The following is an 18,012-nucleotide window of genomic DNA, read 5'->3' as shown; positions in this document are numbered from 1 at the left end:
TCATTATCCCTTCTTCTCAGTCACACCCCCAACCATTCCTCTCCCTCCTGAACTTTCCATCTCTGCATCTCCTTTTGCCTCCCTCTTCCCCATCAATCTGTGTCTCTTTGACCTCTGTCCTTCTCTTCCTTCATCTCTTCTGCTGTTTCCTTTCTTTCTGCCTCCATGAGATGGGCTTTTCCTCTCTCATTTGTATCTCTGCCCTGCAGCTTTTCTTGTCTTCCAGACATATTTTGCCTCTCACTCACTTCACTTGCATGATGTTTTTTCCCATGTTTGCCTTTTTACATTCTTCCTTGCTTTGCCTTTTTCACTTTCTCCATTCCTCATGTGCTTTCCCACCTCTTTGACACATTCTTGCATGCACTTTCCCTTCATGCTTTCATTTCCTTGCTTGTGCTTTCCCTACACTGCTTACTATTTCCTGCTCTTGGCATTCCACTGCCTTCCTTTCTCTATCCATCTGTCTCTTGGGCTTTTTCTTTGTCTTAGATGTGTTTTCTCTCCCTCCCCTCCTCACAAACTACCTCTCAGTCTCACTCTCTTCTTCCCTTTGTGTAGCTTCTGCTTTTGTCTTTTCTTGTCTTAGGCTTTCTCTGGACTCCTCTTTGCATTCCACTAGTCTCTATCCTTCCCTGTTTTCCCTCTTAGCAGTGTGCTTTTTTCAGTCAATTCCCTCTTGCCTCTCAACCTTTGCCTCCCTCTTGGCCATGTTTTCCTCTTCCCAAAGAAACTGTCTCCTTTTTGTAGAGGCTCTTTCTCTTCCATTCTGATCAGCCTTCTCTTTCACAGACCTTGCCCTCCTGTTTAAGGTTGTAAACTTAAACACATCTGCTTTCTCTCACATACATAACATCTCAAACACATGTTGCTTCTCTCTTGGTTTGCTTTTCCCTTATGTTTTGGTGAATGTTCACGCTTTTATATATTTCTTTTCTGTTTTTCTGTGTTCCTCACTTTTTCCTCCCTGCTGTCATCCTGTTGGCTTCTCTTTTTCTTGCTTTCACTTTCCCTGTGTATTTTTCTCTCTTCTGTCTCCAAATTCCCTCCCTCCCTCCTTTGATCTTCCCATTTCCCTACTCTCTTTACCCTCCTTTTACTCTATCTCAGATGTTTTCCCTTTCACATTCACTCTCTCATATGGTCTTCCCTATTTACTTTCTTCACCTCTCTCTGCTTCTGACATGCCCTTTGTCCCTCTGTCACATGCTTTGACTCTCTTGAGTGTTGTTACTTTGTTTTGCACTTCCCTCTTCTCACTCTTTCTTCTCTCTGTCATTCTTTCCTCCCCTTTGGTTGCTTTTCCATGTCAGACACATTTTTCTACTTTGATGTGCTCACTTTCCCTCTTGCTCATGCTTGCCATCTCTTGCTTATACTTTCCCTACCCCTGATCTCTTCCCATTCCCATACCATTCAGGCACGCTTTTCTTCCCTGATGTGCTCGTTCTCCCCTTTCCTCACAGATTTCTCTCAAAGGGAGCTGAGCAGGTGGTCTCCTTCCTCTCAGCAGCCATTCAGACGCAGGGAGGTGCAGAGGTGCAATCAAAAGAAGGCTCTAAGGAGCATGGTGAACAGGGTGTGGCCTGTGTTTGAGGGAGCAGCGTGGCACTTTGTGCAGGCAGGGTGGCAGTCATCCTCCTAGTGGAGTTTTTATTTTGGTTGGTTGGTTAGTTAGTTTTGGGATTTTTTCAGCAATGGTCTCTAAACGATGCCATAGCTAGTAAAAGTGTGCCAACCCAAACAGAACCCCCCAACACATCTGTCCAGACCCTTTCCTGTAAGGAGTGTTTGAGCCTGTGAGAAGTACCAAAGGATGGATGATGCCTGCCTGCGGTGTGAACAGCTGAATGATCTCCCCTGTCTGGTGGTCAAGCTAAGGAGGAAGTTGAAAGACTAAGGAGTATTACGGAAAGTGAAAGGGAAATATTGTGGAGTTTCACCCTTCCATCTGTGAGAGAAGCCCACCAGGAGCCAGAGGACCCCTGTGCCTCCTACAATCAGGCAGAAGGAGGAGACCTCTGATGAAGGAGAATGGAAATGGGTTCCTTCTTGGGGACTTAATAAAAAATTCTTCCTGACCCTCATTACCTGCCCAGGTGCCACATACAGAACAGGTATGAGGCCTGGATCCAGAGGGTCAGCCAGATGATATTGAAGAAAATAATCTGCCTGGAGAGCCTCCAGATTACATTTCATCTGTCAAATGGATCACTAGCATTAAAAAGAAAAGTAGTCATAGTAGGTGACTCCCTTCTGAGGGGAGTAGAGGACCCTGTATATTGACCAAACCCATCCTACAGGGAGATCTGCTGCCTCCTTGGGGCCCAGGTATGGGATATCACCAGGAGACTCCCTGAGCGGATTCAGCCCTCTGATCACCCTCTGCTGATACTCCAGGCTGGCAGTGATCAGACTGAAAAGAGGAGTGTCAGGGCAGTTAAAAGGAACTTCATGGCTCTGGGTCAAGTGGTTGGTGGGGTAGAGTGGTGTTCTGCTCAGTCCCTTCAGTGGCAGGGCAAATGATGAAAGGAACATGCGAACCCACATTTTCACCAAGCAGGCTGGTGCCATCAGCAGAATTTTGGGTTTTTTGATCATGGGGCTGCTTTTACACCACATGGCTTGCTGGAGTCAAATGGGCTTCATCTATCTATTAAGGGCAGGATTCTAGCACATGAATTGGCAGGACTCATTTAGAGAGCTTTCAACTACGTTCAGAGGGGGAAGTAGATGCAACTAGGCTCTCCACAAACAAGCCCATGGGTGGTAAGCCTGAGTCAAGGGTGAAATCAGCAGCCCAGTTGAAGTGCATGTACACTAATGTGTGCAGCGTGGGTAACAAACAATAGGAGCTGGAAGCCATGGTACCGCAGGAATGTTGTGACTTTGTTGCCATTACAGAAATGTGGTGGATCGACTTGCATAACTGGAGCGCTGCAATGGATGGCTACAACATCTTTAGAAGGGACAGGAAAGGGAGAAGAGGTGGAAGGGGGTAGCCCTGTATGTTAGGGGGGCTCTTTATACCACAGAACTTGAGATTAGTGATGATATGGTTGAGTGCCTATGGTTAAGAACCAAGGGAAAGGCCAACAAGGCTGACATCCTGGTGGGAATCTGTTATACATCACCCAACTAGGATTAAGAGGTGGATGATATTTTCTATAGACAGCTGGAAAATGTTTCACAATCACCAGCCCTTGTTCTTGTAGGTGCCTTTAACCTTCTGGGAACTTAACACAACAGAGAAGAGCCAGTCTAGGAGGGTCTTAGAGTGTGTGGAGGACAATTTCTTGTCGCAGCTGGTGAGCGAGCCTAACAGCAGCTAGACCTGCTGTTTGCAAACAGAGAAAGGCTGGTGGGAGCTGTGGTGGTTGGAGACCACCCAGTGCACAGTGATCATGGAAATTACAGTTTTCAGTATTTGGTGAAACAAGGAGCGGGGGGTCAAGTTCACACTGGACTTCCAGAGAGCAGACATTGGCCTATTCAAGAGACTTACTCAGAGAATTCCTTGGGAAGGAGCCCTTAAAAACAAAGGGGTCCAGGATGGATGGGTATGCTTCAAAGCAGAAATCTTGAGGGCACAGCAACAGGCTGTCCCCTATGTGCCAAAAGATTGAACCATCGGGGAAGATAACCAGCCTGGATGAGCAAAGAACTTGTGAAGGGGCTAAGGAAAAGAAAGAGGGTGTATCACCTTTGGAAGGAGAGTCAGGTGTCTCAGGAAATGTTTAAGGGAAATGTTGCTTATTTGGTCATGTAGAAAAAAAATTAGAGAGCCAAAAGCCCCATGGGAACTCAATCTGGCCACTTCTGTGAAGGAAAATAAAAAATGTTATTTTTAATACATTAATGGCAAAAGGAGATGCAAGGATAACCTCCATTCTCTATTAGATGTGGGAGGGAATTTAGTAACTAAAGGTGATGAAGAGGCAGAGATACTTAACACCTTCTTTGCCTCAATTTTTAACAGAAAGGCAGGTTGTCCTCAGGACAGCTGTTCTCCTGGGCTGGTAGGTGGGGACAGGGAGCAGAATGGTCCCCCTGTTATCCAGCAGGAGGCACTCAGAGACCTGCGGAGCCACTTAGATGCTCACAAGTCTATGGGCCCGGTGGCCATCCCAGGGGGAGGAGAGAGCTGGCAGATGAGCTTGTGAGCCTCTCTGCATCATTTACCAGCAGTCCTGGCTCACTGGGGAGGTCTCAGATGACTGGAAGCTGGTCAGTGATGTCCATCCACACAAAGGGCAGGAAGGAAGGTCCAGGACACTACAGACCTGTCAGCCTGACCTCTGTGCCTGGCAGGAGAATGGCACAGATCATCGCAAGTGTGGTCACGTGGCACCTCCAGGATGGCCCAGGGCTCAGATGCAGCCAGCATGGATTTAGCAGGGGCAGGTCCTGCCTGACCAACCTGATCTCCTTTTATAACCAGGTGACCCACCTGGTGGATGAGGGGAAGGCTGTGGATGTTCTCCACCTGACCTTCAGCAATGCCTTTGACACCATCTGTCCACAGGACTTCCACCCCTGGAAAAGCTGGCAGCCCATGGCTTGGACAGGAGCACTCTTTGCTGGGTTAGGAACCAGCTGGATGGCCGGGCCCAGAGAGTGGAGGTGAATTGTGTCACATCCAGTGGGTGGGCAGTCACCATGGTGTCCCTCAGGGGTCTGTGCTGGGGTCAGTCCTGTTTCATATCTTCATTGATGATCAGGACAAGGGGATTGAGTTCACCATCCATAAATTTGCAGATGACATCAAGCTGGGAGCAAGTATTGATCTGTTAGAGGGTAGGAGGGCTCTGCAGAGGGACCTGGACAGGCTGGATGGATGGGCTGAGTCCAAGGATATGAGGTTTAACAAGTCCAAGTCCCAGGTCCCAGACTTGAGTCACAACAGCCCCCTGCAAGCACATGGGCTGGGGATGGTGTGGCTGGACAGGGCCCAGGCAGAAAGGGACCTGGGGGTGCTGGTCCATAGCCAGCAGGACATGAGCCAGCAGTGTGCCCTGGGGGCCAAGAAGGCCAATGGCTCCTGGCCTGTGACAGGAATGGTGTGGCCAGCAGGAACAGGGAGGTCATTCTGCCCCTGTACTGGCACTGGTGAGGCCACACCTCGAGTGCTGTGTCCAGTTCTGGGCCCCTCAGTTTAGGGAGAATGTTGAGATGCTTGAATGTGTCTAGAGGGAGGCAGCGAGGCTGGTGAATGGTCTGGGACACAGGTCCTGTGAGGAATGGTGGGAGAGCTGGGGTTATTTAGCCTGGAAAAAAGGAGGCTCAGGGAAGACCTTACCTCTCTCTACAACTGCTTGAAAGGTGTTTGTAACCAGATAGGTCTCTTCTCCCCAGCAACAACTGACAGAACGAGAGGACACAGTCTTAAGCTGCGCCAGGGGAAGATAAGATTAGATGTCAGAAAAAAAAATTTCACTGAAAGAGTGATTGGGCACTGGAACTATCTGCCCAGGAGGTTGGTGAATTCACCATCCTTAGACATGTTTAAAGAAAGACTGGATGTGGCGCTCAGTGCCATGGTTTAGTTGATCAGGTGGTGTTAGTTCATAGGTTGGAGTTGATGACCTCAAAGGTCTTTTCCAACCTAGTTAATTCTGTGATTCTGTCATTCTCCCTAAGTATCCCTCTCTTTTCCCTTTGTTATCCCTTTCCCTTTGGCTCTGTCATTTGCCTCTTCTACTTTTTTTCCCTCACACTTACCCTTTCACAGGCTTCCCACACCCTTTTCCTCTCTGTGTGTATTTTACCCATGTGTGGTGCACCTATCTGTCTCAACAGCCTCCCTCTCAGATGCATCCTCCTCACTCTCATGTGTTTCCTCTCTCACATAAATTCCGCCTGTCATGCTTACATTATCTCCCATGTATGCTTTTTCTTGCTTGCTGTTCTCATTCTCTGGCACTGCCCTCTCTTACATGTATTGCTATTCTTCATTTCTGTGTCTTCCTTCCTCTCTTGTGTGCTTTCTGTCTCACAAAATTACTCTTCCTGTTTGCACTTTCAATGCCACTTGTGCTTTCTGTCTTGTCTAGTGTCATTGTTCCCTGTCTTGCTGTCACTACACCTTTGTCTCGTTCCTTCTCTTTTTCTCTAGCTTTCCCTCTCTCCTCATTTCCCTCTTTCTTATTGTCCTCAGTTCCCCCTTACTTCTCTCTTTTTTCAACTTCCACCCTCTGTCACTTGCCTCGTCTTTCTCACACACTTTCCCAGCAGTATATGATTTGCTTCCTTCTCACCTGCCGTGCCTCTCTTTGTCATGTGCTTCCCCATAACTTTTCATGATTTACTGATGTCATGTTCTATTCACCTTGCACTTTTTCACACCTCTTCCCCATCTTCACCTCATCCATATTCCCTCTGTCACACACATCTTCCCTCATGCTGTCATTCAGTTTTATTGTCTGTCTGGTATGTGGTTTTTGTCTTGGACGTGCACTTTGTGCTCAGTCTCTAATGCTTTGCTTCCCTTGCATGCTTTGTCTTCCCCTTGTGCTATACTGTTCCCTTTTTTATCTTGTGTTAAGTCTTTCTCTCTCACTAACCTCCTCTCTCACGCTTTCTCACCTTTCTCACATTTTAACTCTTGGATTTCCCTTTTGCTTATCCTTCCAGCCTCTGTCTAATGCTTTCCCCCCTTGCTTGCTACCTCCCTCTCTATTGCTCTCTGTCCTTGTCCCACTTGCTGCCCTTCACACTTCCTCTAGCTTTACATTTCTCACAGTATGTTTCCCTCTCTGGCCTCTGCCCTTACTGCTGTCCTCAGTGTTCATGTCCTCTCTCTTGAGTGTGCATTTTCTGTCTTGGATGCTCTTTGACCCCTTTGCTTGCATGTCTTCACTCATTTGTATGTATCCTCTTTCTCTTGCACACCCTTGCCCTCTGTCCCTTTGCTCTTCTGCTGCCTCCCTTTCTTGCATTGCTATACAAAGCACACAGTTCTCCTCTCCTCTGCTTGTACTTCTTCTCTTACTCCTACTGTCAATTTCCTGTGCCCCTTTCCTCCTTCTCTCTCATCTTTTTTTTATCCCTTTTGCTTTCCCTTCTCCCTTCTTTCTCTTTCTCTTGTTTTCCTTCCCTCTTGCACGATTTCTTGTTTGTCTCCATCTTCCCCACACTTTTCCCTCTATCGTGGGCTCTCTCACTTTGCCACCTGGTTGTGCTTCTTGTGTGTCTCTCACTCAGTAGCACTTCTCTCACTGTCTACTTGCTAGTTCCCTCTCTCTGCATTTCTCTCTCCCATAATTTAATTCATCTTGCTGCCCCCTCACTTACCCTCCAAAATTCACCCTAGCACTCCTTCTCTTGCTTCCTTACTCTTGCCTCTCACACACCCTGGCACTCACTGGCATACACAGGTTCTGTCACTCCCACATGCTCCTTCTCCATCAGTCTGTCTTTCCTGGAGTCTTTCCCTCTCCCTTCACCCCTCTCTGGACATCCCTCCCACCCACTGTACCTTTGGCTCCCACTATCAGACATCTTTCACCTTCTTACCCTCTTTTACTTTTTCACACACTCTATCACTTTCTTCCTTGCTTTCTCAGACTTGCCTCACAGAGCTTCTTCCCTTTCTACCATGCTTGTCTTGCCTCCCGCTCTTCTGCATATGCATTTCTCTATTCCTATGGCACTCCTTACATGTTTTTTTCCTTTCCTTGTGGGTTGTCTCACATATTTTGTTTCTCTTTTGTACTTCATGGCCTTTATTGCTTTCTCTTGACCACATTTAGTTTCAGTTGAGCAGTATCCCAGTCTCTCTTGCTTGTACTTTTCTAATTACATGCACACTGCCTTTTCTTACCCATGTCTTCACTTGCTCTTTCACTTCCCCTCTTCTCTTTTGCTCATGCTTTCTGTCACTTTCACACATTCCATCCCTCTTTCACACATTCCATCCCTGTTTGTTTTTATGCTTTCCTTTTAGTTAATGCTTTCAATTCCTAGAATTCTGTTGCATGTGCTTTTCCTTTGGTCTGCTGCAGTTTTCCTTGCTTGCCCTTGTACACTTTGCTCCCTTGTGTATGCTACCCCACCCTCTCTGCCTCATACTCTGTTGTTGATTTACTCATCTTTTAAGTTTCTACTTCTTTGCATGCGTGCTTTCCTTCTCTCTCTATAGTGTGTCCCCCTTTTTCTGCATGGGTTTTTCCTCTCTGGTACACTTTCCCCATCTCACAGTCTTACGCTTCCTCTCTATTGCTTTTACTTTCCCTCTCCTGGGCATGCTTTCCCTCCCTTATGCAGCCATTTTTCTCCTTTCCAGTGCTGACTTGAAACCTTCCATCTCATTTGTGTACTTTCCTGCTCTGTCACATGCTTGTGATTCCACATGTGTATTCCTAATAAAATTATCTTGTATGTAAATTCTCTCTCATTTTTTCATCCATTTTCCCGTGCCTGTCCCCTCTCTGACACCTTTTCATTCTTTCTGTTACACCTTTCCTCTCTCTTGTGCACATACTTTCTAATCTTCTCTCTGGCGTCCCCATATGCTCACACCCACAGACACATTCAGTGTGTTCCTGGTATGCTTTCCCTCCTTTTCCCTGTTGTTTTTCATCTTTCTCCCATATTTCTCTCATGTACTTTCTTTTCCTCAGTTTCTTGCTCTATTGCGTGCATTCCCTCTCTGACAGGCTCTTTCACTTTCCCATACACACTTTACCTCTGATTTGCTCAAGTGTCCCTTGTCTCTACTGTGAATGTTTATCACTTTTACACTCTCTTGGTCTTTCTCAGTCAACATAGGTTCCCCACTCCTTCCTTCCTTCCTTCCTTCCTTCCTTCCTTCCTTCCTTCCTTCCTTCCTTCCTTCCTTCCTTCCTTCCTTCCTTCCTTCCTTCCTTCCTTCCTTCCTTCCTTCCTTCCTTCCTTCCTTCCTTCCTTCCTTCCTTCCTTCCTTCCTTCCTTCCTTCCTTCCTTCCTTCCTTCCTTCCTTCCTTCCTTCCTTCCTTCCTTCCGACACTTCCTTCCGACACTTCCTTCCGACACTTCCTTCCGACACTTCCTTCCGACACTTCCTTCCGACACTTCCTTCCTTCCTTCCTTCCTTCCTTCCTTCCTTCCTTCCTTCCTTCCGACACTTCCGACACTTCCGACACTTCCGACACTTCCGACACTTCTGACACTTCCTTCCGACACTTCCTTCCGACACTTCCTTCCTTCCTTCTGACACTTCCTTCCGACACTTCCTTCCGACACTTCCTTCCGACACTTCCGACACTTCCTTCCGACACTTCCGACACTTCCTTCCGACACTTCCTTCCGACACTTCCTTCCTTCCGACACTTCCTTCCTTCCGACACTTCCTTCCTTCCTTCCGACACTTCCTTCCGACACTTCCTTCCGACACTTCCTTCCGACACTTCCTTCCGACACTTCCTTCCGACACTTCCTTCCTTCCTTCCTTCCGACACTTCCTTCCGACACTTCCTTCCTTCCTTCCTTCCTTCCGACACTTCCTTCCGACACTTCCTTCCGACACTTCCTTCCTTCCGACACTTCCTTCCGACACTTCCTTCCGACACTTCCTTCCGACACTTCCTTCCGACACTTCCTTCCTTCCTTCCGACACTTCCTTCCTTCCGACACTTCCTTCCTTCCGACACTTCCTTCCTTCCGACACTTCCTTCCTTCCGACACTTCCTTCCTTCCGACACTTCCTTCCGACACTTCCTTCCTTCCGCCCCTTCCTTCCGCCACTTCCTCCCTCCCTCCCTCCCTCCTCCTTTCCCTTCTGCAAATTAACAACTGCAATCTTCTGAAAGTTGTGTTCTGTCTGTTTACATTTTCTGTCTCAGAGCCATTCCAATTACAGTATCACCAAAACTAGGGCATGAAAAATCCTGTTCTGATTTGTCTTCTTCTCAGCTGGGGTCCAAAGAGGAGGAGGATCTGCAGATACTAATCAAGGTATCTTCATAAAACATCAGATTAATCTTGCAATTAGTTACATTTTGTTCAGCGTTCCTTCTGCACTTAATGTTACTAGCAGCGTTTCATCTTTTCCATCCTTGCAGAGGTCTTAGGTCTACAGATCATGCTGTAATCCATTTTGCTTCCCAGAGGAGGTATGTGGGGCTCTGCAGTCTTTATCCCAATGCTGAGTATTGCTCTTAAAAGTAATTTGGACAAAGCTGAATTACTAAGAAGTCCAACACTCCTATAAACTTGCCTAAGTAAAAAGTGTGTATGACACTTGGGCTTATTAAGAATATCCCTGTGTAATCCCAGAAGGCATCTCATTGCACCACAAGGAATAAAAAGTCTCTGAAGATGAATATGCTGTGCATTGTGCTAGAAAAAGCTGTGAAGAAAGTTGGGAGCAATATTCTGATACAATGCATGAATGCACAGTTCACTGAAGAAATTATTCCATTGTCCCTTTCTCTTCAGTATTTTGCATATTCCTCCCTATTTATTCTGAAACAGATTGGAGAATAGTACCAACTTGGTTTCCTCTCTTAAATCAGCAAGAGCTGCGTGATGATGTTGGACTCTGAGTTGTTTATTGCTGCTGCTCAAGCACAAGCAGAGTCCTTCAGAAGAGCCCTGCTGGAAAGAGAGGGTCATACTTGCATAGCTTTGCTTATATACCTCTTTATTGTCCCTATTATACCTCTTTACCTCTATACCACTTATACCTATTTATTGTAGCAGTGTTTCTAGATATAACCTGTACTTTTGCTGGTATTGGCCTAGTCCTACTATTCTTACAAGTTTTTTTTTCCTTTTTCTCCATTACTTTACTGTTCTCCTCTGTTCCATGACCAACATAACTGGTTGGTTCTGGTAGCTGTGGATAGGATTGTGCATGACATACTGTCATTCTGCATTTATCTAGGATTTTTCTATCTTCTTTTCTCACACCTTTTCTTGAAGTTAACAAATTCTTATTGAATGTGTGTGTTACTGGGATGGCAGGAGTAATTTGAGGAGAGAGCTGTTATTTTATTTAAGTCGTAAGTTTAAAAATAGTTACTGTAGTGAAAAAACACGAGAAAGAATTGAGTCTACCCTCAGTGCAGAAGAGTGAGAATTGCTTCACAGAACCACAAGACACCCCAGGTTGGAGATGCCCTTAAAAGATCATCTGGTCCAACCTTTTCTGGGAAGAGGAGCGTCCATGAGATTATCTAGCATGCTGTCCAGTCTTGTCTTGAGAATTTGCAATGAGGGGAACTCTACCAGATCCCTGGCAAGATTGTATCTGTGAGTGATAGTTCTCACTATAGAACATATCTTTTTTATACTGAGATGAAACCTCTCCCAGTGCTACTTGTACCCATTGCCCTATATTTTCTCCATGTGCCACCTGGTGAGGAAAGCATCTCCATCCTTTGTTGCCATCTTGAAATAATAAAGTACAGGAATGCTGTGATAAAGTCTCCCTGAGCCTTCTCCATGAAGAAGAGACTTAACTTCTAATGTCTTATGTTGTACAACTCTTTCATGCTCTCGAGTCCTTCTTTAGAGCCCCTCCAGCCTGTCCATGTCTTTTTGGAAGGGTGGGGAACAGAACTGAACATGGTACTACAGGTATGGCCTGACAGGCACTCAGTAGAGTTGGACTAACCACATCTCTCCCTGCTAGTAGTGCCCTCGAGAATGCAGCCCAGAACATGATTTGCCTGTTGCTGCAGCAGTGCTCTGCTGACTTGTGTTTAGCTTGTTTTCCCCAGTACCCCCAGGTCCCTTTTGAAAGCACTATTTCCCAGTCACGTGCATCCTAGCCCACAACCCGGGTGCAGGGCTTTGTGAAACTTCATATAGGTCTTGATCAGATCTCTCTGTAAGACAGCTCTCCCTTCTACTCTGTCCACCTCAATGCCCAGTTTAGTGCCCAACAGCACATTAGCAGAGGTGTTTTCAAGTCCTCACCATCTAGACATAATTTATCTAGAATTAATCATGTATTTATGAAAATGTTCAGCCATTTGGGGCTCAGTAGCATTCACTGTGATACCCTACTTGTGACTGACTGCCGCAGTGAGTAAAAAACACAGATTACCACCTATTCTGGCCTTGCTGGCCAGTTTCCTATCCACGCTTAAATAAATTGTGCTTTACCTTTCTAGAAATGCCTTGTGTCACTGTCAATATGTCTTGGTATACTGGTATATTTTAACATGTTACATTTGAATTTAATTGAATAACTTGGACACTAACAGTCTGTGTTAAATTTCTTCAGATCCCATCTGTCAATAACAATTGTCGGATGCAATTTTTCTTTACACCTTTAGCTAAGGTCATGAAGAATAACTGTTTGTTTACAAAGATGGGCAGGAAATTGTGCAGATGCACCTTAATAGAAAATCAACCTGTGAATTTCCTTGTTTTTCCTTGCATGTATGACGCCATTGTAAAATGCTTCAGGTTTTTTTCCTACTGGAAACCTTATGAAGTGTTCAGTGAATTTTGGAAGAATCATCACAGAAAATTGACTGATGCTGGGCTTTCAAATATTTAGGGTTTGTGTTTTGCTTGTTAGGATAGTTTGGTTATACCTTACTGCAATAAAATCTGGGACAGTGTCAAAGGAGTAGACTGACTTGGTTTAGTGTTTTTTTTCTTTTTTGTCTTTTTTGTTTTGTTTTGGTTTTTGTGGGGTTTTTTTGGTTTTGTTTTGTTTTTTGGTTTGGTTTGGTTTTTTCAGGGTTTTTTTTTTGTGTGTGTATGTTTTTGTTTTGGGTTCTTTGTGTGTGTATATGGGGTTTTTGTTTTGTTTTGTTTTGTTTTGTTTTGTTTTGTTTTGTTGGGGGTTTTTTTTGCTTATTTTGCTGACATGAAGCTCACAGCACAACTGATTATGCCAGCAGTGAGAACAGGAAAAAACATTGATACAATTCTACTTTTCATACTCTTGATGCTGAAATCAAGAGAATTGAAATTTTAAGTCCTAATAGCTTTTTACAGCTAAGTCGGTGTGAGAACCTGCTGAACGCTGTACTACAATCCACATGTCCTACAGTCCCCTGTAACTTACTGCCACAGACATGACCTTGCTCAGGTAGTTGTACCTTCTCTGCCTTTCTTACTGGGAAAAAAATGCAGAGGGTAGAGAAAAATTAGTCCTCCCCAAGTTCCTCATTTCCATGGCAGCAGAATACACTTTACAGCCCTTTTATCTTCCTGGCAAGCACCATTTTTGACATCTATCCATTGATAGGGTGTGGTGACAAAAATCGTGACTTCATAGCATTAAAACTGTGGTTCTGATTGATAGTTTCTACCAGAATTAATCATGTAAATTTCCAGAGGACTCTTGATTCCTTTGGAACTGCTAAATATATAAGGTGTTTTTCCATGAAAACGCAGGATTGTGTTCTGTAATCTAAAATAGTGTTGTAGAATTATACTAAGTGAGAATGGGACATGTGGGAGAGATACAGCAAATTTGTTCTTGCTGCTGAACTGATGGATACTTGCTTAGATCAGAGAAATTGCAGATACACATTGCAGATACACTAAGATGATGGAGAAATTTGGAATGCTACACAGCTTGTTTCTGAGTGCAACCCTTCATTAGTATGTATGGGGCAGATGAACAAAATCCTGAGTATTTTTCAGAGGGCACTAAACAGGGAGATCTTTGAAACTGCAGAATGCCTAGAAAGAGAAGTGCCACTTAATACTGTAGAAGATGTTAATACAGTAAAAATTGCCTTCAAATAGGCAAATTCAGGATCTCCAGTAGGAGATAACTTAGGCAGTGATGTTCAACTAGAAAAGGGGGGGTGGAAGGGCAGAAATGCTAGAGGGTAACTTGCATTGAAAGGACTCAGCACATTCGCAGTGAAACCCTCCAGAGCGAGCCTCCTCTTCCAGCCCCAGAAGAGCGACAGTGCTAGGGTATTCCACCCTCATATGCCTGCATGTTTCTATGCTGTTTATTTGGTATGGTGTGTTGGAAAAAGGGTTGGAACACTGTAAACACTGTAAAGATTATTTTAAAATTCCTTGTGGATGCATTTGTAGGGCTGTTAGCGGAGATGTTTTTCTTGATTTTTAAGCTACAAAACTTGTTGCCACCAACTGCCAAGTATTCTGTATAACTATGAGACATGTTTTCACAAGAAAATAGTGGTTTGGGGTTTTTTGTTTTGTGGGGGTTTTTTCAGCGTGGATTTTTTTTTTTTACATTGTAGTTTTTTTTCTTTTTGCAAGACTTGCATTACTGAGTGGCACCTTAGAGATGGATTGAGAGGTGAAAAATTTGTTGATGGAACATCTACTACTAGGGTTTAGGATATCAAAAGAAGAGGTAAACCTATTAATATAACAGTTTCTTGGGCATATTTTACTACACATTAAATATTTTCTGTTAAGAGACAGTTTTTGCTGAAAGCCAATGTTTTCTAGACCATACTTAATGTTTGCATTCTAATTACAGCATGTCTAGTGATTTTAATCTGTGGTGTTCTTTGCTTCAGAACTCTCAAAAAACGTTTTTTCCGGGATCTCACATGAAGTTTGGATATGCTTTGTCATCTGTAACACATATGGGTCTCTCTTTCAAGTCCCCATAAGCTGACTTTCTAGATGAGATGATTATTAGAAGCTGAGTATTCCTTTTTGTTACTCCTGCATTGTGCAGAGGCCTTAATAGTGGGCTGTTTTTGTCAGAACATGGAGGTAGTTTATACCTGTCTGTGCTCTTCTCCTTTAAATTATGAAAGGTATTAATTGCTGAAGAACGACTCAGTGTGGATTAGTTACAGTTTGATACTTTAGATGTGTCCTGTAGTCTTCCATTATTTTAATTGAAACAGCACTGAGAATTTGCAAGCTTGTTCATTACTGGCTGGTCCAGATCATAAACATGAGCATACATGGGTGGCATCCCACAGACAGCTTTCTCTGTTCTTCTGGTGAATTAGTTCGGAGTAACTCAGAAACTGGCAGAACTAGCTGGATTGTCATGGTCATGTTATCAATAGTTGCCTAATCCATGGATGCTGCCTTCCTTGTGGCCTGGAGATGCTGTGTGCACTGTGTCTGTAGAATGAGAAGAAGGAGCACACAAAGGATATTACTACTCGCTGTGCAAATTTTGTCCCTGGCCAAAGTAAGAGAAAAGGATTATGATGTGCTAAGTTGTTGCCTTAGGATCAGGGTAGGTCTCACTGCTTCTGCTCAGTCACTCCAGTGCTCTGTCCGCAACGATGCATGTGTGAACACTTTCACCAGCTCTGAGATAAACCCAATTATTCTGCTGCTGAACCCCACTAACAGTTTAACTTTGTGGATACAGTGTGCTTTTGCTGCCTTCTCTAAATTGCGCCACTGAGTTATACAGCAAAACTGTCCAATATTCCCTCTAAAGGTATGTGTCAGTGTTATCTTGAGAACTGAAGTGAATGCTGAGAGCTTTTGTAAGTAGAGATATCCTGTAAGCAGAAAACAGTTAGCTGTTTTTATGATATCAGAATACAGAAAGAATTGGATCATTGACCTGGAGATTAATCTATACGATCTATTAAGTGCATTTTTTAACTCTAGAAAATATTTTTAAAAATGCCTGTTTGTCTGACTGAAAAGCCATTTCCTCTGTTTATTCAGTGGTCATCTGACTATTACAAATACTATTTTACTACAAATACTGTTTGAACTCATATCAGCATCAAAACAGCTAAGACTGAGTGAACTGAACTTTGTTTAATCCTTGTCAATAAAATCAGTTATTAAATATAAAGTTGATTATTTACACAAGCTCACTGAAGATTAAGATAGTTATGCGAAGCAAGGAGCAGTCTAATTCACTCCCAAGTCTCAGTTTTCTTGGCTAAGCAGCAAGGGAAATAGTTTTCTGTGAACTGAATATATGTTTTTCAGTCATTCATGCCTGCTGTTCTTGATTTTAAAACACTGCTTTCATTACCTGTTCTTCCTTCTACTGAAAGCCGTGGGAATTTAGATCTTGACTTCACTGGAAAACAGGGCTGTATCCAAGTTATTTTTATTTTAAAAATAAGAAGTTTATAATGGTTTATATAAAATACTGCGTTCTGTAGCTTACTTAGTCATAAGTAACTAATTAACATTTTGCAGAAGTGCTAGCCTTGTTAAATTTTTATTACTTGGAACAAGATTAGAATTAAAAACTGGGAGGAGCAGAACAGATTCTCAGATCAGGATTTCGCTGTAAAACATATCCACTCTTTGCCAGTGTGTTCTTTTGGGAACTGCTTATGTAAAATATTTTGAGGGGGAGAGGAAAATGTTCGCTTATTATTCCAGTGAAATAGTTTTTTCCTTCCTTTTATCTGAAGGGGTAAACATCTGAATTTAGTGTGAATTAATCTCAGCAGATGTATTTTGGGGAAATTAAACAGGGGCCAACCCAGCATTGCTTTGAGTTGGTGCCTCAGGAGAGAGAGGACAATCAAAGTGCAGAACACCTCACTTCCATTTTCATTTGACTCTTGTCACCCACCAAAATACATCGATGTGGCAAATATGGTCCATGTAAGTTACGTGGGGCAGACATTTCTTGGTATGCAGTGGACCCAGCTGAGCTAAGCACCTGTGACAGGAATGCAGTGTATCACTCCTGTGAGCCTTAGAATGTGGTACTTGGAGAATGTTGTTATGTTAGTTAGCTTTGTGAAGCTTTCCAATAGCACGGGTTTTATGTTGTTCTGTACAGTGTTGCTGGCTATAGGGGCAGTGGTGCACTCTGACAAGTTTAATGCCCTTTAAGAGGGGGCTGCATGCTCCATCTGATTGTGTGTTGAACAGGTTAGAAGCTTTGTGAGAAGTACTGTTGTCCTCTCTTCTTCCTACCATTCAGGTTTGGTGGAATGGCGCTATAAATCCAACAGGAGACAAAGCGGTCTTGAAACTGCTTAATGGAAACTTTGACAATTAGAATAAAATACATTAAAGTACAGAACAATATAAGGTTGAAGTGAACTACTGGGCACCTTTATTATAATCTATGCTTACATCTGACATACACGTTATAGGATATATAGAGGTGACAAGAACAAATTTTATTGGTTCATCATTGCATTAACAATCAGTTTCCTAAAACAAAGTGGAGATCTCTGAATACTCCTTGTGCTGTGAAGTAATGCTGCAGAGGGGGAGAACTCAGGTGTCTTTTCTGAGTTTGTCTGAGAATGACCTCCTGTGTTTTTGTTCCCAGGAACTCTGCAGCAGTGGGTCACGGCTGTTTCTGCTACGCCCTGATGCGTTCCATCCCCGTTGCCATCTACGTTGTTTTGGTGACAGGTCTGCGCTACCACCTGTTCATATGGAGCGTCTTCTCGCCAAAGCTCCTCTACGAGGGAGTGCATGTGTTCATCACAGCTGCTGTCTGCCTGTTCTTCACAGCAATGGATCAGAACCACTCCTACAAAGTGCAAGACTGAAAATGGGTGTGTGGTGTGTGGTTCTGCGTTGCAATGTCCACTGTGCCACTGGATTGGAAGAAGGAAAATACTGGCTTTAAATTGTTGTGGAGATTTTGAAGAGTAAATTGTTAAAAGAGTTGTTTATTTTAGTCAAGATCAGTCTTGTGTTAAAACTGAGCTTGCTTTAGAAATGTTGAATTGAAATAAACTGTCTTTTCAAGGATACCTTTTGTTCTATAGCTGTCATTATAGCACTTCCCAGATAACAGATTGGTGATATTACATGTTTTGAATTTGAAAATATACATCTTGATATAGATACAGACCAGTGCCTCATAGGCACAGAAGAAATCCTGTGTGCATATAATTTTTTTACTTTCTTAGACTACAGAATCCTAAAAATGTGCAGAATTTCTAGGTGCTGTTCAAAAGATCCTGAATCCATTAGCTTCAGGGAATTTTTGTGTTTGTTTTCTTTCTAGTGGATGCATTGAAACTTCTAGTGTACAAACATCCCAGGTAAGAGATTTTGTTTTGCATAAGCAGCAAGCATTTCTGTTTAAAAGCAGCATTTTTCTTTGTAGGATGAGTGCCATCATTGTTTGTAATGGATTTCGATCTGCACTTCAGACAC

General features: G+C 43.6%; 1 protein-coding gene across 1 annotated transcript in view; it reads left to right on the top strand.

Moving 5' to 3' along the window:
- The window catches only part of PIGG (phosphatidylinositol glycan anchor biosynthesis class G), a 79,285-nt gene extending 61,684 nt beyond the window's left edge, over positions 1-17,601 (top strand). The window contains exon 13 of the mRNA XM_059492042.1: positions 17,171-17,601. Coding sequence (XP_059348025.1) covers positions 17,171-17,396 — 226 coding nt within the window. The 3' untranslated portion in view covers positions 17,397-17,601. The remainder of the gene's footprint in view (positions 1-17,170) is intronic.
- Positions 17,602-18,012: the final 411 nt, after the last annotated feature.

The sequence above is a fragment of the Ammospiza nelsoni genome, chromosome Z (genome assembly GCF_027579445.1).
Source record: "Ammospiza nelsoni isolate bAmmNel1 chromosome Z, bAmmNel1.pri, whole genome shotgun sequence".
Lineage (NCBI taxonomy): Eukaryota > Metazoa > Chordata > Aves > Passeriformes > Passerellidae > Ammospiza > Ammospiza nelsoni.
This window is presented reverse-complemented; position numbering and strand designations above follow the sequence as displayed.